The sequence below is a fragment of the Polyodon spathula genome, chromosome 3 (assembly GCF_017654505.1).
Source record: "Polyodon spathula isolate WHYD16114869_AA chromosome 3, ASM1765450v1, whole genome shotgun sequence".
Lineage (NCBI taxonomy): Eukaryota > Metazoa > Chordata > Actinopteri > Acipenseriformes > Polyodontidae > Polyodon > Polyodon spathula.
In genome coordinates this window covers 84,456,704-84,481,748 of record NC_054536.1, presented here as the reverse complement: position 1 = coordinate 84,481,748, position 25,045 = coordinate 84,456,704, and the positions used below count along the sequence as shown (strand labels likewise).

At 36.4% G+C, this 25,045-nt stretch overlaps 1 protein-coding gene and 1 long non-coding RNA gene across 3 annotated transcripts in view; one reads left to right on the top strand and one right to left on the bottom strand.

Annotated features, from left to right (window-relative positions):
* ndufv2 (NADH:ubiquinone oxidoreductase core subunit V2) overlaps positions 1 to 23,067 on the top strand; it is a 29,335-nt gene extending 6,268 nt beyond the window's left edge. The window contains exons 3-8 of the mRNA XM_041246193.1: positions 9,766 to 9,828; positions 13,211 to 13,330; positions 17,863 to 18,031; positions 19,705 to 19,814; positions 20,181 to 20,257; positions 22,234 to 23,067. Of these exons, the coding sequence (XP_041102127.1) occupies positions 9,766 to 9,828; positions 13,211 to 13,330; positions 17,863 to 18,031; positions 19,705 to 19,814; positions 20,181 to 20,257; positions 22,234 to 22,327 (633 nt within the window). The 3' untranslated portion in view covers positions 22,328 to 23,067. The remainder of the gene's footprint in view (positions 1 to 9,765; positions 9,829 to 13,210; positions 13,331 to 17,862; positions 18,032 to 19,704; positions 19,815 to 20,180; positions 20,258 to 22,233) is intronic.
* LOC121313533 lies at positions 168 to 25,045 on the bottom strand. 2 transcript variants are annotated; one of them, XR_005950002.1, is made up of 4 exons: positions 24,766 to 25,045; positions 11,935 to 12,006; positions 8,499 to 8,607; positions 168 to 622 (listed from the first exon to the last, which is right to left on the bottom strand). It is a non-coding gene; the product is annotated as an uncharacterized LOC121313533 (long non-coding RNA). The 2 variants fall into 2 exon arrangements; XR_005950003.1 differs by lacking the exon at positions 168 to 622 and adding an exon at positions 3,508 to 5,066.

Genomic DNA, 25,045 nt, shown 5'->3' with positions numbered 1-25,045 from the left:
GGAACTGCTGAATGTATCCAGAAATCATGTGAATCACTACAGTTTAACACAGGTGGAGGACACTTGCTGTGATTTTTTGAAGGCGATTGGTTACACCTGAGCTAATTTAGGATTGCTATTACAAGGAGGGTGGACACTTATCCAACCAAGCTATTTCAGTTAATATTTTTAATTAATTTTCTACAAATTTCTATAATATTGTGGTGTGTAGACTTCTATAGGCACTGTAGATGGACATGTGCCTGCGAACAAGAGAATGCCAGAACGTATGCAGGTAGTGATGAATTTTACTTTTGTTGACCCCTGAAACCATTGCCAACAACTCTGTACTCTGCTGCAGTAGCCAGATTGCAAACTGTCATACCCACTCTCTTCTGCAGTGTTGCAGGTGTACGGACTTGTATTACTAGGAGCTGCATATCTACCCTCACAAGTTCCACCACAAAATCAAACGTAGCTCTAGTGACCCGAAATGTTTCAATCCATTGTTTGTCCGAGAAAGACTGATGAAGCACAACCTCCTCCCAACAGACAGAGGGTCGATGTTGTTCCCACATTCGTCTTTCCTGTCCATTTACAGGATACAGAGGTCTGTATATAGGGATGAACTAATTGAGGGTGCCTGCAAAAAAACAAAAAATGCATTTTTGAAGTTTTCAGAAGTTTGTTTCTGATGCATTTTCTGTAACATTAATGCGATTTCTAAAGTAATTAGTATTATTTTGTTGTATATATATATATATATATATATATATATATATATATATATATATAACAATTAACAATAAATAATGTATTGGCATTTACTTGAACAACATAGCTTGAAAGTAAAAGTCCAGTACATAAATATCAAGTTATAGGTATATACTTCAAATGTAAAAGAGTAATGTTGAAACCGAAAATCACTTTCATATACAAATTGCATACACAAATGGTTTTGGATATTTCTTAGTTCATTTTATTGACACAGATTAGCACAAACCGGCATACCACTTCTTAGGAGGGTAGCATGAGCTACTATAGGAAATCTGGAAACGCTTGCTTTTTGGCTGGTGCTTGCAGTCTGCCACAGAACACTGCAGTACACGGCTTGCTAGCTTTAATTTGTATTAAAGTATGACTACTTACTGTAGAAATCACAATGATGCTTATGTAGGACCCTGGACAAGGGTAAAAGTTATTAACATAGATTTTATACACTCTATTTAAGACTTTCACGGTAATACTGTTGTAGCTGAATTTTGCCAGAATGTGTTGCCATGAGAGGCACTCAGATCGATGCGCCAACTATATATCTGGTTAACCCATTCATTAATGCCTACATTTTTATACAGTGTATCTGTTTGCATTTAGCGCGCAAATATCCTCCCTCCCCCCACCGTTGCTCTTGCCTAATATACAAAGAAAATATGTTTTGGGAAGATGTGGAAAGTGTGACATCAACAGAAGAGGAGGAGGAAGAGATTCGTACTGTACAGTCTGAACATACATTTCCATTTGAACTTCTTAAAAAGGGAATTTAGTGTCTAAAACGAACCTTTATCTTTAGTCATTTTAATTACTGTGTCTGTTTAAACATAGATAATCATAGTATGTGTTTATGCATTTTTGTACATATTTGTTTGAGTGTGTGGGGGGTGTGTACTTTTTTATATGCATTTTGTGTGTAAACTGTCAATAACATTACTTGACCACAGTTTTACAGACATTGATTATGCATCAAAAGATCTGAACGGTACATTGTGTAGCGCATATAGTGATAGGTTTCAGATAAATCTTCTAATTCAATACATAAGACATTTTACAATACTATAATTTATACTCACTGTATTTTGTACACAGAGTAAAAATGACTACATAGAAAATGTAGGTTGTTTTAAACAAAATGTATACAGTTTCGTAACTGCTGTACGGTTACTGACTCAGGTACAGTATATGATTGTACAGTTTGGCCTTCATTACCAAGATCGCTTGTAAGCTCGAAACTGATTGGCCAATTGCAATACATGGTGTCCATGGAAACATAAGCCTGTATTTATTTATTTTGGTATCTTCCAGTTCATTTAATTGATCTTCATCCAAATCAGCATGTCTACTTACTACTTTGTTTTTTTTGTGGGTAACTGGTCACAGTTTCATAGTTACAGCTGCACTTCTCTAACTGTAAAGGCAAGATGGCTACTGTCCGATACTGTAAATTCTGTGAGGCAACACAGTGATTTAGACTATGTGACAAGGCTCCAACCGTCTGTATCCATCCAATACATGGACAGCTGGAACCTTGCTTGACCAATCACATTGCTTGTTTCATGTTCCATTGCCAGCCCTGGATTGTAAAGCTATAATATATGTATTGTCGTCATCTTCGGCCTTTTTCAATCCACTGCTGGATGAAGGCCTCCCCAAGTTTCTTCCCAAAAGCCTGTCTGCTGCGTCCCATGTTACTCGGACGTGTTTCCTAATTTTCATCTTGCCATCTTCCTGGAGGTGGTCTTGGTCACTTTATGTCTGTTGGGGTCCAGTCTAGTATCTCCTTGTTCCAGCGATAGTCTGTTTTCCTTGGTACAGGTCCGGTTCAGTTTTTTCGCTCATATATAACATTGCATGCTTTTGTTTGCGCTGTTATCTATTCATCCCTTTTCTTGTCTCTTCTTGTTATTCCCAGCACGCATCTTTCCATACTGAGTCGTTTTGTAATTTTTGAGTCATTTTTACGTTGAGGGTCCAGGTTTCGCATCTGTAAGTTAGCACTGGCAGCATGCACTGGTCGTAGACTTTCCTCTTGAGGCATAAGGGTAGTTTACCTTTCAGAACCATGCTTAATCTTCCAAAGGCACTCCAGCCCATTTTTGCTGTTCTGTTGATTTGTCACATTTGGTTCTCTGTTGATGAAACTAACTGCCTTAAGTGTACGTAGTTACTGACTTCTTCAAGCTTGATCCCACTTACTTTAATTGCTTGTGGAGTGGTATATTTATAGAATATGACTCGAGTCTTCTTCAGGTTCATTTTCAAGCCCACTTTGATGCTAGCCTCTTGTAGTTCTTGTATTCTTGTTTGTAATTCTTTTGGGCACGTTGTAAATATGAGGATGTCATTAGCAAATCATAGGTGATTCAAGTAAGCTTCATTGATCTTCAGCCTCTTCTTTTCCCAATCCAGTGTTTTGAAAATGTCTTCTAGGGTGGCTGTGAATAACTTTGGAGAAATTGCATCTCCCTGACTAACTCTTTTTTTCAATCTTGATTTTGTCACTGTGTTTATGGAGTCTTACTGTGGATGTTGCATTCTTGTATATGGTGCTGAACAAGTCTCTGTACTTTCTCATTTCCTTGTTTTTTCAGAGAGCTTAATACAGATCTTGTGTAAACAGAGTCAAAGGCTTTTTCATAGTCTCCGAACCCCAAGTGGTAGTTCGTACTCGTTGCTGGTTTGAATCAATTGCTGTAGATGAGCATTGTGCTAAATCCACTCCTGAATCCTGCTTGCTCATTTGATTGTGCCGAGTCAAATTTATCTTTAAGTCTGTTGGTGAGTATCTTGGTAAAAAGTTTGTAGATTATAGGAAGTAAGTTAATGGGTCTGTAGTTGTTAAGGTCTTCTTTATATCTTTATGTTAAAGTATCACTGATGCGTTGTTCCAGTCGTTTGGCACTGTCTTTTGCTTAAAGATGTAAAAATACGCAACAGTATTTTTCTCAGTTCTTCACCTCCTTTCACGATGTCAATCGTTGTACCATCTTCTCCGGGTGCCTTTCCTGTCTTCATATGTTTGATAGCATGTTTCACTTCTGCTGGTAGAACATTTGGAACTTCTTCCTCAGGTTGCGTATTTTCTATCTCGTCATTGTCATCTGCTATGTTGCTGTTTTTGTCTTGATATAATTTTCTGTATCAATTCTGTCAGAATCAATCTGCGGTTCTTGATGACAGTCCCGTCCTCTAAAATCAGTTTTTCCCCTAGACGATTTGCTTTATTCAAGCTTCGGTTGTTCTCAATAGTCTTCTCTACCAACCTACAGTTGAACGACTGGATATCCTCAGTAAAGCGCTTTCTTACTGTCTTGCAGAACTCAGTGTATTCAATCTTTGACTTCAGAGCTCCAGTTTGTTTCATTTCTCTTCTTTTCTTTATGAGGTTTTTTGTCTCTTGCGTGATCTTCAGGTCGCATTTTGTATTCTGTGTTCCAGTAGTGCTTTTTGCTGTTTCTGTAATTATTTGCATCACTACCTCATTGATTTTGTTTACTTCGATTGCTTCATCTTTTTGCAGAGCTTGAAGAGCGCTGAATCTGTTCTTCCGTTCCAGTTGAAACACCAGACTTTGCTTCTGGAGCATTTCTACGTTGATTGTGTTGGATTTCATCATCACAAGTTTCACTCTCTCCAGTGCACTGTTTGTGTATTTTGCGTCTGATAAGTCTGTGGTCACTTCATGTTAAGATTTGTTTAGTACTGAGACATCTTGTACAGTGTGCTTCTTGTTGGTGACTATGTAGTCAATTTCATTCTTCACTCCGTTGGGTCCTCTCCATGTCCATTTCCTGATGGGTTTCTTCTGGAAGAAGGTGTTCATGATGAGTAAGTTGTTCTCTGCAAACTCGACTAGTCTGTCACCCCTCTTATTCCTGTCGCCATGTCCAGATTTGCCGACCGAATTCTCATCTTGCTGGGCCCTATTTTGGCATTGAAGTCACTGATGAATTTATAGTGGCTATTCCTATTTTCATGTAGTTCTTGTACTTCATAAAAATCTTTGACTTCATCCAAATAGCTTGTTGTTGGTACTTATACTTGGATGACCTGAGGTTCATACTTCCTTGAAACTTTCACTATCAGTCTTGCGGACCTCTTTGATGCGCTGTCAATCTCTACAACGTTGTTCTTGATTCTCTTGTGGACAATGAATCCAACGCTTCCTGTTCGTCCATCTGTAGTGCCTTGGTAGAAGAGAAGATGTCCTCTCTTGTTCTAGTAGTCCTTCGTCTTTTAGCTGTACTTATGTCCTACGATGTCCCACTTGATTCTGCCAAGTTCTTCTTCCAGCTCTTGAAATCTTGCTTCACCTGAAAGAGATCTGCAGTTGTAACTGGCCAGGGTCAGTGTGTTGTGGCAGCCTAAAATCGTAACCCAGTGATTCTTAGCACCCTCTGCCAAACCAGTTGCTGCCTTGGTTGGCGGCAGTCCAGCCTCCAGGGAATGAGGACCATGTTTTTGTCTGTGCTTTCATCATTGGAGGGTGGCCATAACTCGCCACGCTAGCCGGGTGGGTTGGCCGAGTATGCTACTCAACCTTTCACAGCATGGTTGAACCTGTCAGGGTCAGGGGGACCCCGTTGTACTTCATTTTGAGAGCCCGTTGTCACACTCCTGTGTTGTGTTTTTTCTTTGTTTAGTTTGAATCAAAATGTTTTTAAGCAGATAAAATGTAAGATTTTACTGCATAATATCAGTAGTCATGTTTTAAATATTATAGTCTTTTTTGAGCATGCGACCAGCCCCGTCTCTACAAATATCAACAGTTAAGTGAGGTATGCATGAATGGCTGGTTTATACTTGCCAAGAACTATTTTATGACTTTAGAGAGACATTCTTTAATAATGTGTTATTAAAATATTCTAAAAGCGTAATACAGTGCACACAGTTTCAAATGGAGAATTAATTAAAATGTTGCAGACAATTTTAGGCTATTGAAATCACTTATCTCCCACAAGAGGGCACTGTCTCCTGTACCCGACACTGGGATTGGCTCAGTCAGAATGAGAAGTTGACCTTTTCTGTAATTATCTTGAACTGCGTAATCGAGCAAATAAGTGCATGGGTTTATACTTGAGTAGAAATACTTTAGACTGTTAATCCTTTGGGTACATATCCCCCTGGACCTATATCCAGGTATAAGTGTCCGAGGGCTAAGATGTTTGTAAATCTGCATTAATGTAGACAAGCATGGTAAGATGTGACATTAACATTCATAAAATACCACATTAAAGCATTGGAATTGGATTGTTAATAGATTTTAACTGTTCATTCTCTTCAACTCTTTTTGAAAATAGTTCAGAGTACAAGCCCTTCCATTTAACTTGAGCTTTAATGTGCTATTATAAGCGCATGAGCCTATTTGCGTAATTATACAGTACGCTACAGTACACTTTAGAAGCAAGGTTGAGCTCTAGTTGGAAGTTGTGGAAAGGTTTCAGGGGGTTGTCAGACGACCACATCGCAAGCAGCTGTACAGACTAATAGAGCAATGAAGTTAATATAATTTTTAACATAAAGTAGGCATTGCATTCAAAAACTCTGATTTAATATGATAGTATGTCTTTTTGCATCATTATTCTGTTTCATAATTACACTAAAAACATAATTGATATAGCTTTATAATTAATGAATGGCTTTTATCAATAGGGGGTTGCCCAAAGTCTCTTTAAAGGGTTATATTACAAAAAAGATAAGGCTGGTTCGACAGACTGTGATTAGCACTAGTCTTGGATAATTTACTTAAGCTTACATGAGGTAGTCCAAGCTTTGTGCTAATCTGGGTCTGTGAAACCAGTTCATGGCTGTTTAGCAAAAGTGATTGTGCTGTGATCTCTGTAAGGAAATTAAAATCAAAACAATTTAAGAAATAAAAAGTTGTGGAAATCAGGGCTTAGGATAATTGTGGTAATTAATTCCAGTAATTACTGTTCTGCACTAATGGTTGCAAAATGCATGATTTATATTGTCTCTTATCATCAACAAAGGATCTCTTGCAGTTCAATTTATGCTCCCTCACTTTGTAAAAACAGTAATTTGGACAGTAATTATTTCATAACATACAGAAAAACAAAAAAGTCAATCCCCTTTATAAGGCAACACATTTTATATACATGTACTTTGTGGAATCATGCGGACATAGGTATGGTTTCCATGGAAACAAAAATAAGTCTCACCTTTTTCCTCGCGCTATTTTGATAGTACCTTTCGTGGCTTTGAAATGATCCTTCCAAATCCAAATGAATATTAAAATATGTGAGGTTATATTTAAATGTCTCTGTCTGCATACCAATTATTGTGCAGCTTTCTTAAACTGGATTTCCACTAAGCTTTTAGGCTGTGTTAAAGAAATGCAAGTGCAGCCTGCCTCACGTGGCTGCCAAAAAATAATAGAAAAAGCAAGGGAAACAAAACATGTATACTGTAGCTATTACTGTATATCACCTTACAGTAGGATAATACAACAAGAGATGGACTGAATGATAATACCTGAAAATAATCGTAAGATTTTTTTAATAAAGTAGCCTGCACAAATGTATTTTGAAAACCCTGATTTTGAAAAGAGCTTTTGAACCAGACTTAAAAGTTAAAAGTGTAAAAAGTTGTCGGGATGTTAACAATGAAAAGAAAAATAACAGGTACATTATTTAAAAAGTTGTAGCAACACATGGGGACATAGAGCGATATATTTTTCAGAACCCCGCTGCTTATTCTTTGTGTAGGGTGTCCATGTTATATGCTACTTCAAGCTAGTGTACATTAATTGCATCTTATTGCTAAGGGATAGAAACGACTAGGCTTAAAGCACTCTGCTCACAAAGGACTAGGTTATTTATTTATTGCCTTTTAGAAAACAACTAAACAATAAAGCTCTTTCTGTTAAAGTCAAATGGCATTAATTTGAAATGTTGAATAAATACTGTGTGCTTTTTTTTTTCAGATTTAAAGAAATTTGCTATGACTACTTCCAGCAGTCCTCAGTTATTAATAAAGAATTGCTTGATTATGGCCTTTAGTTATAGTGGAAAGTTGTGTGAGATTACACCACAAATGGGATCCTCGAGTCTCGTAAACGTAAGGTATGGCTTCTGGACATGTTTCCATGCAAAAAAACAAAAAAATCCTAGATTTTAAGTTGTACCATGTTTTGGTAGTGCCCTTCCTCTAGTGTGAGAAATGTGTGTGCTATGTCCCATTCTCACTACAATGGAGACAGAATTTGGAGTTTTAAACCGTATGGAAACATCACCATTGACAATTCAGGATATTAACTCATTTACAATTGTGCCTATTAGAAAAATAGTCAGAACAGTGTAGTAATGGTATATGTGGTTACACGCAGTTCTTCAGATAAGGTTTTGGGTCTAGGAGTAACTTGCCGTTTAATTTTAACACAGAGTAAAATATATTTTCACGGGGCAAAATGCAACATGAGTAATCTCCATAAGTACTGTACAGTCTTTAATGGTAATGGGGTAGGCATTAAAAAAGAACCTTCCATTTTAACTACAATGTTACTTTGAACTACTGCATACAAGGTATACTGTCTACAAGGTTCTTTATTGGCTTTGCACATTTTTTTGTGGTATTGCACTGACTCTGCTAATTAATTACATTACTTATATTTTAACATTAAATTCTTAAACTCGGTGAACATGTTAAAACTTCAATATAAAGCCATATGGCTAAATAAAATAAGGAAATGCATTGTTATAAAACAGTTTGTTTCATATTATAGGCACCTTTTATAGCAGTTGCCTCTTACGTTGGTTGCAGTTGGATTTGTAGCTGGACTGGGGTGTTTACACTTCAACCTGTGTAGCTTCGAAATGTTCTTCTTGCTCTGATTGGCTGTAAAGACAATAGTGCTAGTCAGAGATTGGATAATGTGTGTTGGGTTGGTTTGTGTTCTGTACAGTTTCCTAGTAAGTTATTAGTGGAGGTTTTAGGGGAGATGGGAGGGGAGGCACACAAGCTGTGCAGCAAAATTGCTATGCATAATTTTATGCATTAAATTTAAATTTAGTGCGTATTTTGTAGTTTTTTTTAATGTGCAAAAAAGTCAGATACGTAACTTATCTGGACGGCTAGTTACATGTGAATAAAGTTTTTTTTTTTTTTTTTCCTGAAATGTACATTAACATTGTATTGTTGAGAAAGATAAGTTAGTGTTTGTATCACAGTTAATAAACCGAATCATATATATTTACATTCAAATATTGGTTCCCATACAAGGGGCTGCAGCACATAGAAATATTCAAAATTGCTTACAAGTGTGCTTTATGTTTTGTTTTTTTGTTTTTTATATACATGGAAGTGGCACCTGCAGACTCGCCCTGTTTTATCTTTTAACTGTAATTTACTGTGCTGTGCTGTTTTTTTTTTTATTATTCTAAGGGAGTGGACATTTTCTAAATGAATTACCAAATTATTAGTTTCTGAACTTTTTAAATGTAAACAATAAAATAGGTCTTGAAGGCTAGTGTTTCTATATTACAGTTAATCTAATAAGCAGGATCAACTCTTCAAATCAATGGTAACAAAAACATATCCAGGACCACAGTCTAAATTACATTTTCTACTTGAATGAGTAGAGTGGCTCTTCATTATGCTAATTACTGATAATAGTCAAACAGTTTTGTTTTTCCACAGCTTCTTTCTTGTACTAATGCAGTTAGTCCTACTCCCCTGTAAAGCACTACTTGCTGCTATGTGTTTAATTATGTAAGCTCTTGAAAATATTTAAGAGGTTTTGTTCATCCCCCAGCCTCCTATGTCCAACTACCTACCTTGCTGCCAAACAACTGTAGATTTCTCGGATGCTAATTAGCAGCACCTAAATCATCATATTATGTTTTCTTTTTGTTTTTTTAAACCTGACTCCCCTGCCCATGTATTCTTATTTATCAAGTCTCCTTTCAGATTAAGGCTCCTGCATTGCAACTTGCTTTTCAGAAGCCAGTGTTTTAACTGGATCTCTCCTTTCATTTTAATATCCTTTCTTTACAGCACAGAGACACTCCAGAGAACAACCCAGACACCCCATTTGAATTTACACCTGAAAACCTAACGGTAAGTGTTCAACCTTTATATGACAAGGTTTGGTGACTTAAATCAACCACAGATTACTGTACATTTGACCAAAGCATCATTCTAAGCCAGATCAGTAATTTGTCCATTTATAGTATCTACAATGTTTCCAATGTGGATTACACTGAACCACTAAAAATAAATAATTGCTGAAAAGGGCAGGTGTGACAGGGTCTTCCTCGGGTCACACGTGTGGGTAGCCGCTGTTCAAGCATACAGAGAGACAGAGGTGGTGTTGAAATGCCGGCACAGACGCACAGGATTTATTAACAAAAACAGAAAACGAAAGTAAAATAAAGGCGGTCATGTGACGTTACCAGCGATGGTAATGCACAGAGGACTAATACAGCAAACTGTACAAAAAGTGCAAAATAAAACGCAATACCCCAAACTATAACTCAGAAGGTGCCGTGAAAACGGCAGGCCTTGCAGCAGCCCCGATCACAGCGATCGCCATGCTTTTATACTGACGCTCCGCTGAGACACGCCCACCTGCCTGCTGGAACAGCTGATTGCTTTCAGCTGCTGCTCCACGCAGACAGGTAATCATCCCTAGCAGAGTGCCACAACAGCTAAACAATTAAATCAATATTAACAATCAACACAAAAAACATACAATAAACTACATATTTCATTGTACAAGGCTTACGCTTTGCCACAGCAGGTTTAAATTGTAATGACTTGTGAATTGTCTTAAGCAGGGGGCCCATAGCTTCTCAGTTTACCAATGCCATGAAGTGTTATCGTGCGCAAAAAATAACCGTCTAAGGCATCTGCCTGCTGCAGTTCAATGCAATGAACACTTCTGAGGCTGAACTCGTGAGGTGGTTCAGAGATGGCACTGGACCGTCTTAATTGCCTGTGTAAAATGCTATGCCGGTACTGAAGCGCTATAGCGGGTGTGGATTGAAAGTCAACATCCCACATGACTGTATACCAAACGTAGTTGTTCAGCCAGGTACTGAAATGTTTCTCTTCCCATGTGGAAATATTTTTTCCTATCACTATGTGAAAATCTTGGGAGTGTTTGGTTCCAAAATACATCATCATGTTGGTGTTCCATTACCCAAGTGGAGCGTTCGCACAAGCATCCTTTTGTTTGGTTTTCATGGCAACAGAAACAATCTCTTGACTGACAGGTTTGGAAGGTGTACTCGAATGATCCCTTTGGCTGTGTGAAAGGGTTATGTCGGTATTATAATGGGATAATACCAACATATTATAAATTTAAGCCGCAGAATTTTGAACCTACTGCAATTTGTTGAGAATGATATTCAAGACACTAGTGGGTAGGGTATTACAATAATCAATCCTAGAGAAAACAAATGCATGAACCCATTTTTCAGCCACAGATACAGAGAACATAGGTCAAAGCCTAGCTATGTTTCTGAGGTGAAGAAATGAAGTCTTGACACATGCGGTTCAAAGGTTAACCCAGGATCAAAAATCACACCCAAATTTGTCATCTTAGATCTGAACTCAAGCATGGTATCATCAACTGACAAATTTATGGCATTGGTTTTATGTAGTTGATGGGAAGTACCTAACCGCATTCCTAGTCCTTCAGTCCTATTACAGTTCAGGTGTAAAAAATTTGCGACATCCAACTTTTTATATCAGATACATTCAGTAAGAACAGAAGCAGAAATGGTAGGAACACTGCTGTGGTTTTCGGAATGATGTTATAGGTAAGTGTGACCAGTCAGATAGTAAAGCAAGGGTGTCACACTCCAATCTCCAAGGGCTGCAGGGTCTTCCGGTTTTCATTCCAACTTAAGCTCTCAATTAACACAGCTGATCTAATTATTTGTTGAATATTACATGTTTAATATTTTTCAAGGTGTTTTACAGCTGATGCTTTTAAAATGCTCTTAAAGATATATTTCCTATGAAACATTTTGAGGCCTGGAGAGAAATGTCAGTTAATCAAATAATTAGACCAATTAAGTAATTGAGAGCTCAGGTGGAACAAAAGCTAGAAGACACTGTGGTTTTGCACCCCTGGTGTAAAGGGATTGTTTATGTAAATAATGCATGTTTCATAATTCCAAGTCCTAGTAAATATTTAAGATTTTCCAAAGGGTTTACACTTTACTGCTCTTGTCCGCAGGCAGCTTGATGTCAAACCGTTCTCTCTTGCTTTTATACTGTCTTCCTGACCTGTGAAAAGATAAAAATAAGTTATTTTCAAGCTGCTGTTAAAATATTCAACACTGTGTCAGATAGGTTTCAAAATTCTGTGTGGTCTTATTAACTTTTGCCACAGTACAAGCCATATTTTCTCAAATGCATTGATGAAATGTAGTAATTTCTGTTTGAGTGTATTAAAACACTACTGAAGACATGGGATATAACTAGAGCTCAGTAAGTTTCTTATTTTTTATAATTTTTTGCTTTTATTGCAGATACACATTACTAAAACAAACAAATGTTTATCAATAATAGTATAGTATACATAATGATTTAACTACATACATGTTTTATATTAAACAGCATCTGCTTTTTTTAACATTTTGACATAAACAGCCCTTGCACAGAAAAATAACGTACAGTCCCCCACTGTAATTAACTGCCTATTTACAATAAATGCCCAGGGCCCTCTATAAATATACTATAAGATAAAATATATATATATATATATATATATATATATATATATATATATATATATATATATATATAGATATATATATATATATAGATATATATATATATAGATATATAAGATAGATAGATAGATAGATATATAGATATATATAGATAGATAGATATAAAATATACTGCCCTACTATTGTGGGGCTGTCATAATAATTGCATGTACAGCAGTCTACCCATTAAAAAACCCAATAGGAATTGTATTTCAATCCCATTGCACTGAAGCAGGGCTCCGGTATACAAGCCTGGGGTTTCTCAGTATTTAAAACACAAAGCAAAGTAGATTCATTCATTCAAAACTAAAACAACATTTGCTCCAGTGCAAAGTTTTAAAAAAATAGCATACTAATACAAAATACAAGCAAATAGCTAATGCTTAACGACGGTATCTTCCCAAATGACTCGCTCCAAATTACACATCTGCACAAGTGCTAGTCAGAGCTTCCGTTTCCCCTCAGACCGTGTCTATGGTAACAGCAGAGCCTTGACAACTATGATTGCAAGTATTTATTTAAAGTATTTTTGTATAAACCTGACAGTTCTAAAAATGTCATTGTCTGTTTGCTTTATAATGATTTTTTGTTTTATTTCATTTTTGTGAAAAACACAGGGCTCTAGCTATAACTATTTAGAGAGAGGTTATTTGAGAACTGTTTAATATTTTTCTTCAGTGTAAAAATCCAATACATTTATTTTCTCATCCTTAAAGAGAATAGAAGCCATCATGTCTAATTATCCAGAGGGACACAAGGCAGGGGCTACAATCCCAGTGCTAGACCTGGCCCAGAGGCAAAATAATGGATGGCTGCCAATCTCTGCAATGAACAAGGTACATTTTGTAATTTCCAGGAACATATTATTGGCTTTATTCTCACCCTGTTGTAATTGATACAAAAATGTGGAGACTACGCTGCATGTCAAATATTAACCTTTAACCTTCTTTGTTTAAAGAGCCCGTATTAAGCCCATAATGCCTGTATGATGTATTGAACCTTGCTCTGCTGTTTCCTACCTTCCTGGATTCCTTGAAATCACTTATTTCGCCATTATGAGCTACGGGCAACTCTGGTCTATCCCATAGCTTTTACAGTTTGTAGCAGTACACAATTAAATACCAAGACTACTCTGCTTGTCAGCTGAAGTCGGAACCTGTGTTTGCAAGTGATCTTGTGCCCTGTTCATAACCAGAAGCCTAGTCATTCAGTACTGTCATTCTAGCATTTTAGGCTATTCATCATAAAACGTTTTTTGTTACTGTAAAGTTACTATAATGTTACTGTAATAATAGAAAAAAAAAACATGCCTTGTTCTCCTCCACTGAAAATGTAGCAGTATTTGAATTTATTTATTTATATAAATTGAAAATACATGAAGGATTTGCTCAGGTAACCCAAAAGGAAGCGAGTCTCTGAAATGGGAAAAGGAGAGAACAGCATGAAAGCTTTGTTCAAACAACATAAAATTGTTTAGAATTGGAAAAGAATGCTTGCACAAGACTATGAAGGTTAAACTATTAACTGGATCTTTTATGAATATATAAAACATATGATAAATTCATTGGTAAAACTAGAAGAAACTGGTGCGCAGTTAAGAATTAAACGAATAAGTGTGTTTCTTCCAAGCAAACTGACAGGTATTTGGTTAGTATTTTCAACTCTTTTCATTAAAAAGTTAAATAATTTTCCCTTAAAAAAAAAAAAAAAAAAAAAAAAAAAAAAAAAAAAAAGCAACAACATTCTGCTGTAAACTCCATCTTATGTAGCTGAATTTTATTTTGGATCATTTCTTCCATGTTGAAGACATTGTTTTTAAATTCTTACTAAGGACCAAAACTCGTTAAATCGAGGTTTATTGGGTTTTAGTGGAAATGTTTTATGGTTGTGACATATTGTTTGTGTTTGTTTTGGAAGAATGTTGCAGTGCTTTTAGTTTAATGCTCATCTGATTTTGGTGTTCTCTGCACAGTTTCTGGGGTGCAGCCTTTTTTGAGCAGATGCACATAGTTCAATTTTTTTTTATTTTATTTTACCAGAAGCCAGTCACCAATAGCGAACCCCCTCCAAAAAAAAAAATAAAAGTTTTGTTTTGTTAGAATTAAGGTAAACAGTAATATGTTTGCCGATAATGATTCTACAGCATATACTCCTAAACTAAATGATATACAGCATGTATAGTAATGTTAGAACTATTGTTCATGCAGTAGAAACATGTGTAGCACAGCCATTGCACTTTCCAGTACAGGTTATTGCAGATGACAGCATAGCATTCAAAATGCATCCCTGTTTGGGTCCTGTAGAATTGATAATCCTGTTTTTCACATGCTTTACAAAGTAGTAATTTACTACTTGCATGCTGAATGACTCCCTGTAGTGCGTCATTTCTGCGTTGTTGACGTGTCACCAGAAGTCCTATTTCAAGATCAGAATATTTATGTGAATTAAGTTGAAAACAAATCTGGTTCAGTTCTTGCAGAGCAGTATTCTAGCAGACCAGGTTGGTTATGTCACAGTGCTGGTGAAGCAACTACCTGTATAGGTCTGTGCAGTTGAGCACAGGATACATTATGTCTAGGGCCTTGAGAAATTCAAAGACTAACCTGCAATACAGAATAATTAAGTAATTAAAATTGGCTAATTAAAAAATAAGCATGACCTAATAATTAGGGACAGTTATGACCATTATGCCATTGTTTAGCACAGACTACTATCTTAATACAGTATAATCGTAAATCTCGAAAAAACTACTCACTTCTAAATCTTTTGTAGTCATTTTTGTATTGCTTTAATATAAATACATGTTAATTTGGATTCATATGTTGTTTTTTTCTGACTTTATGTGAACAAAAAGACACACATTTGCCTGTTTTCCCATTGGAAATAGTGATATTTTGAAATATCACTGTCCTGGTCATAAAAGCAAAGTTTGTGGGGAATAATAGCCATTTTCTATACTTTTGAGACATAAGCAATTAGGAAATAACACTTACTACCCAGGAACAAAAAAAAATAAAAAATTTGTTACACAGTGTTATTATTTATTAGCGTCCTTCTCGTGCTTCAGTTTATTAAAACATATGTGTTTTTCCACTTAGACAGACATCATAGCGCATTCATAAATTGTGCCAATGCTCCTAACCCCGAGAAAAACTGTTTCCATTTTTTTTCCTGCATTTTTAGCCTGCAGCCCTTTAAATAATAATAATAATAAATAATAATAATAATAATAATAATAATAATAATAATAATAATAATGTCTTGAAAAGGTTTTCAAAAGTTTTGACAAAAAAAAGCAGATTCTTTTTAAAACAAGTATCATTCTTTTATGTTGAGTTTTTTCTTGAGGAACACTAAGTCAACATCAATAACGTGCCTCCACGCAGCTTCTGTTTCGCTCAGCTGCTGACAGGCCTGACAAAAACACCATGAACGCAGTGAATGGTAGGTGAGGCTGCTAGAGTACATGACAATAAATAATATTCTTTAATTATCAATGTAGACATGATTTAGTGCATGCTCATGTTTGTTAACAGTTCAGATTTTACTTGCAAAAAAAATAAAAAAAAATAATCTATCAATTGTATTCTCAAGAAAAATCAGTGTGAATATGAATCGGCTACAGCTAACAAATAAAGTACACCAAAGTGTGCAATACAAAGCCTGTAATTGTATATCGGGCTTCTGGTGACATAGATACTCCACCTTCCGTCTCGTCATTTATTAATTTATTGTAATTGGTGTTGTTTTTTTTTTAACTGTCACGTTGTCACGTGTAACATTTAAAAAAAAAAAAAAAATGTTTATTAGTTGTAGTGATTGTGAGCGTGAAATGATTAGAAATTGGAACCAGCATAAAGTATTTGTGAGCTATTGAAAGTCTATTTCAAAGAGGCGTATGTGAGTCTACACTATTACTGTGTGGGTGATTAACAGATGGACACGGGAGCCTGTTCTCTTTGAGAACGTGACACAGACGCACAGTATTTATTTAAACACAAGGGGGGTAAGTGTTCTTGAGTGGTACAGGTCTGTTTAAGCACCCACTGGTGCTGCAAAATAATAATACAAACAAAAGAAAAAGTAAATACTATTAGCAAAACTACAGACAAAAGTGCTGCTCTTTGTAGCGCCTCACAGAAAGGACGCTGTCCTTTCCCCTCACTATCACTAGTGTGATTGCCCAGCTCCCCAACGCTAACTAAACTCTGTCCCAGTGTGGGTACATCTCCCACTTACTGTGGTTGCCTTATTCCACCGTTACTTTTGTTTGGGGCTCCTGGCTTTTTGTATTATATCCTGAAAGGGGGTAGCAAAGGAATAGAAGAGCATCATTTTTATAGGATTGACTGTCCCAGCGCCTCGCTCAACCTCCTTGTGTCATCACCATGATTGACAGGTGGGTCAATTTTATAGCTTTTGTTGTTGTCATGGACTATTTGGTTGTCACTGTAGTTGCTGTTCTGTCTCGATGGCAGTGCGCTGTTTTTTTAGAAAGGTAAACAGTGATGCAAGGGATGTTGGTGTGGTTCAGTTGTGTGTACCATGTAAAAAAATTTCTGGGGCGCTCCTGCCAGTAGCCATGTTTAATAAACTGCTAATCTGAGTTTATAGTAAAGCAATGCCCAATTCACTAAAGCCATGTTCACACTTTCATTTTTATATCGGTACCATTGCGGAACAGTATCGCAACTCTGTCCATACTGGAGTTGTTACTGGCATCATACCGCTCAGTGCTCGAATTATGGGACAAAAAGTAGGGAGGCCCTAAAATGTGAGCCTGAAGTAACTGTCAGCACAGCCAATCAATGTTTTCCTCACATTACAAACATTTACATTTACAAACTGAAATATGTAAATCACAATATTCCATGACACACAAGACTATACATTTTTTAAAAATCAACGTTATGTTTAATTTACCGGTGTTTATGCTAGCACCCCCGCCCCCCGCCCCGATATAAAGAGTCAACACATAGGTAATGTAAAAATAAGTTTATCAATTATAAACTGGCTTAAACATGGACAGGTATATTTTAACTGTGTCCGTCTTTTACTGGTTTGGAAAGCGAGTTCGGACAGAACGTGGTGTCATGCCGATATATTTTAAATCAAAACACATTTTACCAGTATTGTTCTGTTACAAGTGTGAACAGGGTATAAATGGGATGATGATTTAATTATGGCACCTTAATGTTGAGTCTAAACTGACACCATGTGACTAGAAGACTAAAGCAGGTAAGCAGACGAGGTGTAAAAACAGACCCAACTCGGTCATAAGAAATACTAACTGCTTACCTGTTTTTTAAAAAAGTCGCTGCATGAATAGTGGTTATTTAGTAGTATCTTTATCTGTTTGTTTCTTTAGGTAGCTGAGGTACTGGATATGCCACCCATGAGGGTATACGAAGTAGCCACATTTTACACAATGTTTAATCGCCACCCAGTGGGCAAGTACCACATTCAGGTGTGCACAACCACACCATGCATGCTTTGCAACTCTGATAGCATCCTGGAAGCCATCAAGAACAAACTGGGTAAGAAAGGAATGTTTTTCAGTCATCATTAAGGAAATGATTATAAAAACACATTTGATTATGCACTTCCCTTACTTTTGTCAAATGCATTGCCGTCCACTGAAAATACAAATTTGTGAATATCTGTAAATTGTTTGGTTGTGTGTGCATGCAGCATTTACGTGCAACTAAATTAGTCAGCAAAATTAGATTTGTAGCTGAGCGAGCAAGCATGCAAATGAACTCCGATCGTATGTTACTGTAAACTCCCAGTTGTGCTCTTCATATACATATAGCACTTGCTAATTTAATTTTGAAAGAAAAAAGTGGTCTCGCATCTTCAAAAAATATCACTTACAATGCAGTGTATCCTAATCTGTTGAGGGGTTCCGGAGTGGCGCATCCAGTAGATGTGCTCCGCGTGGAGTGCAGGATGCGCTGTATAGCCTGAAGATCGCAGGTTTGAATCCAGGCACTATCTCTATCCAGTGTTAGATTTTGTCCGAAGTGTAAGGCAGATCACTGGCTATCCACAAATAAGATTAATTGTTCACAATACAAAACAATAATAGTAAAAAAAAAAAAAAAAAAAAAAAGATATGTACAGTAGTATACTACCAGATATGTAGCGCTTAAAGTTGGTTTCTGAAGAACAAGAGTGCAAATCAGTTTGCTGATCTCAAGGTGACAGTTTTAACTAGGGATGCAGAAATTATGATTTTTCCGTTATTAAAAATAGTTGTAAACCATCACTCGAAATTATAATTTGATACCTGACAGTTTATTTAAGCACTTAAACTAAACACATCACAGACTGTAATTATTGTATGTGTTTTGAAAGATTATATATTCTGCCAGAAGTGAATTTAGCAAAACACTGGTAAATCAATAGCATGTGACATTTTTACTGAACTTACAAATGTAGACATTCATTAAATAGTGGTAGAGGTTGCGCCACACTAAAATCTGTTTTATAAATCTTCCTTTTCAGGCTTGAAATTTTTACAAATTATATTCCATTTCTATTTAACATTTCAAACTTGAAATAGTGTACAAATACAAGCATTGAAAAACCATTTTTATTTAGAAATATTTTAGTACAAACTACAATAAGACTACAAAGAAACAGTAAATAATAATGTGCATCAAACAAACATACTCGTGTCAGACACATAGCACACATAACGGGTGACTGAACCTGCAATTTGATTGGAATACACAAGAGGTGCGCTGCTATGTTCGCTGGTTCCCAGTATCTCTATGATCTTTAGTTACTGTACCACTGCACAGATGCCGGCACACACCAATACAGGAAATGCCAGCTTTCAAACAGAATATTTGAGTTTTATTATACACAGTGTTTGTAAAATATTTATAAAGCACAGTACATTTGAAAGCACATTTTTCACTGGACCAGGCACACGGACAAGCCTTAAACTCGGAACCCTGTGAACTATATCTACTGTAAGTGTACGATACAGACCAACAGCACAGATTTCTCTCCAGCTTTTGAGACTCAATAGCTTATGGTGAAGAATGCTGTAACTAAGTTTTATTACAATAAAATGGATAAGTGGTTCTGTAGATGTGTACTTACATATTTACGGGCATCTCCAAGAATATTAAATACATGTGTTTCCTGTGTTCAATTGTAAATCTCTACAATACACTTTTTTTTTTTTTTGTACTGATAGGTATTAAAGTTGGAGAAACAACACCTGACAAACTGTTCACCTTGGTCGAAGTGGAATGCTTAGGTGCCTGTGTAAATGCTCCTATGGTTCAAATCAATGACAACTATTATGTAAGTTCTGAATTTCAAAGTCAAAACTGTGTACAGTCTTTAAATGCCTTTTGAGTATCCCACGCATCTGAGTCACAGGACTTCACCACTAGGTATTATCTTGGGGGCTGGCAAGCGTGCTATATGAAGCGATACTGGAAAATGTGAGTGAAAGTCTGACTTCCTAGTGCACTCTTTAAAATGGCTTTGATGAAGTATGTTTTAGTAGGATATTCACAGGTGTTTTGGGGTGCATAGTAAGAGAAAAAGGGTATGCCAGCTGTTTGAATAGTTTCATTTAAAGTATTGAAAGAATGAGATTATATTGCACTAAAGTTTCATTAATGTAAAACTAACTGTAAAATAATGTTTTTCTCCCCTCCCTAGGAGGATCTTAAACCTCAGGACATTGAACAAATTCTTGATGATCTGAAGGCAGGAAAAGTACCATTACCTGGTCCAAGGTAAGGATCCTAAGTAATTTAAAGTTGTTTTTTAGGAGATGTTAAATGTAGCAACAGTACACGTCCTGATAATACACATTGCACAACGTTACCACAAACTGAGAATGCCAGTCACTTGTGGTTTGACAAATGGTTTCCATTCAATATGGAAGAGCTCAATCCTACAGGTTTTTCTTGATACTGACACCTGATAAAGCAACTGTATATCAAAGGAGATTATTTGTATTTATTGTTACATGTGCCTATGTGTTACTACAACTGTTTACGTAAGGTGTTTATTGTTTTAAATGTATTTTATATTTTGACCACTTTTTTAAACTTTTAAAATTGCATTCCCTGCCTCAAGATGGCTTCACATGTACCTACATGGACCTCTCAGAACTACATTTCCCATCATCTTCCTGCTCACTGGTAAATCCATCTGTTACATATGTGAGCAGGAGGATAATGGGAACTGTAGTTTTGAGAGGTCCATGCAGGTACATGTAAAGCCATCTTGAGGCAGGGAATGCAATTTAAAAGTTTAACCCTTTGCGGTCCATTTATTCAACGCCTGTCAGGCGCGTTAGGTCCAACATTTTCACGCATGCTGTTTTAAAAGTCATTTTATTCACAGTAAAACAGGTTTAACCCTTTGTAGTCCATTTATTTAGCGCTTCTCAGACGCGTCATGTCCAATTTATTTTCACACGCACTGTTTTCAAATATTTTTTCTTTGAGTAAAACAGGTTTAAAAGGCCCTACATAGCAAAAGGACACTCAATACTGTCTCTCCAGCCAAGCCCCACCCATTGTTCGCAGTATTTTCACACACCTCTTTATAGAGGTACATACTGATAAATCCTCTCGATCACTTGTTTTTTCACCAGACTGCTCAATAATGCAATCCAAGTCATTATTTTATTACTATAACATCTCAAAAAGCTCTGCAAATGTCCGTGATATTCTTTGAGCGCTGGATGCAGAAGCAGATACCGCCATTGTTATGTCTGTGTTATCTCTGTAGTGCATGGGGCTATGAGACATACCTCTTTTTTCGGCTCCTATCTGTCTCAGTCGGCCAGTGAAAGGTTTTCTCGACATTTTCCGGAGAAAAAACGACTAGAGACCTCTGTGTTATGTCTTTTTGATGATGTCAGACAGGGTTTGACATTGGACTGGAAAAGGAAAATTGTAATATCGGACCTGGTTGGACATAGGACCACAAAGGGTTAAAAGGTATTAAATATCAACAGGACACTCAGTACTGCATCTCCAGCCAAGTCCCACCCCATCTTCACTATATTTATCACATACCTCTTCATAGTAGTGCATAGTGATAAATCATCTCCTGATCACTCCTTTTATCACCAAACTCCTCAATAATGCTATCCAAGTCATTATTTCATTGCTATAACATCTCAAAAAACTTGGCAAATGCCCTTGATATTCTTTGAGTGCTGGATGCAGAAGCAGCTATCTTGTTTGTTTATGTCTGTGGTGAAGGGATTATGTATATTGCTCAGATCTGGCTCCTTTTTTCCGGCTTTTATCAGTCTCACTCGGCCACTCAAACATTTTCTCAGCTTTTTCTGGAGAAAAAACAACTAGAGACCTGTGCTTGACGTCTTTTTGATGATGTCAGACTGCAAAGGGTTAAAAAAAAAAGCGGTCAAAATGTAAAAAAAGAAAAAAAATGTAAAAAATACATACACCTTACGTAAACAGTTGTAGCAACACATGGGCACATGTAACACATTAAAATAAAAAGGGTCCTTATGTACCCTTTAAGTCTATATTGCTCTGACCTATGCAGTTTTATTTTTTAAAGTAATATTGTAACAAACTACAGTAGGGTACAGAAATTCAGACCATTGCCACTTTCTTTTTTTTTTTCTGCAATATAGTAAAAGCATGCCGGGTTATTGTAGTATCCAAGTTCATTTTGGAGATTTAGCCTACATGAAGCATGCTAAAATTGACCCTTAATTTTTCAGGAATGGCCGTTTCTCCTGTGAACCAGCTGGCGGGCTGACTTCCCTGACAGAACCACCCACTGGGCCTGGCTTTGGCGTGCGACCAGACCTTTAACTGTTTTAAAGATCTATTTGAGATGAATAATACACCTTTTAAATGTGGGCCTGAACATTAATGGTGTATCACATGTTAATGAAAGACTACAGTGCAAACATGCTGTCTGTGTATATATTAAACACTTTCCCCCTATAATTATGTATTTTCTAATTAAGCGTTAACGACCAATGTGGAGGCCCTTAAAGCACACAGTGCTAACAAAATAATTCCAGTAAAGTTATCCCAATGTAAAACCAGATCTCACTTTCAATGTCACCACACTGTGCATTTTTTTTTAAATGTTATACTGTAGTAATTGAGGAACAAAAAAAAAAAAGTGCAATGTCCTTGCAGTTATAGTTCTTGTAAAAATGGGGGACAGGGGACTATTTATACAAATTATGCTAATTAGTACTACTGAAGATTCAAACTTTTGTTTGTAATGTGTTCCGAACCTTTAAAGGTCAAAATATACCCCTTGTTACAGCCCTTTAACTTTTCTCGACGAATTGTGTTTCTGCACGTTTCAATATGCATAATAATGAGCCGATCGATTTGATAGCTTAGAAAAACATTCACAATTGTAAATAAAAAAAAAAATTACAGTCTGTATCTAGGGCAATGTAAGACTTGCATAGTGATGGCAGTATATGTTAAGTAAGATTTAATGCTGTTATTTTGTTAGCTCTATGTTTCTAATCTTTTGTATAGGTTGTATCATTTTTTTCCCCAAATACACATTTAGAAATCCCAGTTTATATTTTCTAGTTTTATCGTTTGTCTTTGAACCCGATACAGCTTGGTACTGTAGACTTCCCACATGAGAGATCTAAAATGATCAGTGGTCTCAGGCGATGAGATGATAGAGCTGGACTGGTTCTAGATATTCTGGGTGGTAAAATGAAACTTTAACAAAGCCCAAGCTTATATATTTAAAAAATAAATAAATAAATAAATAATAATGTGTTTTTAGATAGCTAGATGGATGCAACGATTTTCCAAAATACAAAATAAATGTCTAGCATGCGTGGGACAAACAGTAGCGGCTTTTCACATGGCATTTATTTAACACACAGATTCCTTGCTGGGTTTGCGTGTTTTGATTGATTTTGATATTTGAATCCCCTAATCTGCTATACCCTAAAAGTCCATTGCTGGACAGAAACACCCCTCAATTCATTCTTGACATGCTTGCGTGACTATGACGGAAGCATATGCACCTAATCACCTAATTTGTGAGAAAGTTGATTGGACACTGGATATGGAGTGACTGCAGCTGTTGAATTGCAAGCTTGAATAAAAGCAATAAAGAACAACAACACCTGTGCAAGACCAACAAATCATTTTGCAGCATCTTCAATTGTCAATCAGCACAATCAAAAGTCACTGCACCTGCTCTAAAACAGAGTTTGTAATTTTTCGATCATATCTACTCTCTGTGTGTGTGTGTGTGTGTGTGTGTGTGTGTGTGTATATATATATATATATATATATATATATATATATATATATATATATATATATATAATGTGTGTGCATACGTGCTACGTTTCTTTTGATGCTCAAATATAAGTGGTGAGTTTATTTATATATATATATATATATATATATATATATATATATATATATATATATATATATATATATTACACACACACACACACACACACAGAGTATGCATAAAATTGCTATATAGAGGCACAGCTACAGTAGGCTATCTAGAACAGTAATGCACACTTCAGGATCTTATGACCTTGAACAAAATAGTTTGACAGATGTGGCCTTTACCTCCAATATAATTTAAATGTGATCAAGACAGCTGTTAAATTATGTTTTTCAGAAGTAACTAATAGTATAATAAACGTGTAATTTAACGTGCAAATACTGCGAACCACGCTATACTTATCTATATTTTATCCAGTGTAAGTGATTGACCAATGGTACTCTTGCATGTACTTCAAATTATAGGCGATATTTTAATTAAGTTATAAAACAGATCCACTACTATAGCAATGCAACTTGTACCACTTTATATTACCATGAAAAGTAACTTTACCAAAATACGAGCCAAAAACGTAGTACAAACAATAATACAGAGTACGACTTTTACGCTTCCTCGTTATAACTGCTAGACTACTGTAAACAAGCACTCGGCGTTAAATGCTGTCGACTCCATTCATTCCCTCCAAGTTCAACTACTATGTCTGATCTCCCCTCCCCCGCACTGCCCTTCTGTGTATGACTCACGCCAGCTCTGCAACAAAACATTCACTTGCACGCAGGCGCACAGTGTACTTTACAGAAATCTCACTGCGCCATAATCCCCGTAGAACTGAAATATACAGCAAAAATAAAAAATAACAATAATAATAACTAAGACTCAGCTTAAAAAGATTCCTGGATAACCGCAAGATAATGTTAAGAGCAAATCATTCAAACTAGCATGTCCAATATACCGCCTTTTCAGTCCGGGTCGCCCACGACTCTCCACAATGTGCTTGTTTTCCCCTCCAACACGTTCGAGAATATTCCAGTCGCTGCAGAGGGGGAAAGCAGAAACGATGACGTCAAGAAGCGAGCGTCATTCATCCTCCCTTCGCACCCCAGGCAAACATCTTAAAAACGAAACCTTTGCTATTCTTTAACCTAATTCGACAACTGAAATTTCAACCTAGTTCTATTCCAATGCCGTTCTAAAACCACAATTTCCTAACGCAACAACTTGCTTCCTTTTTT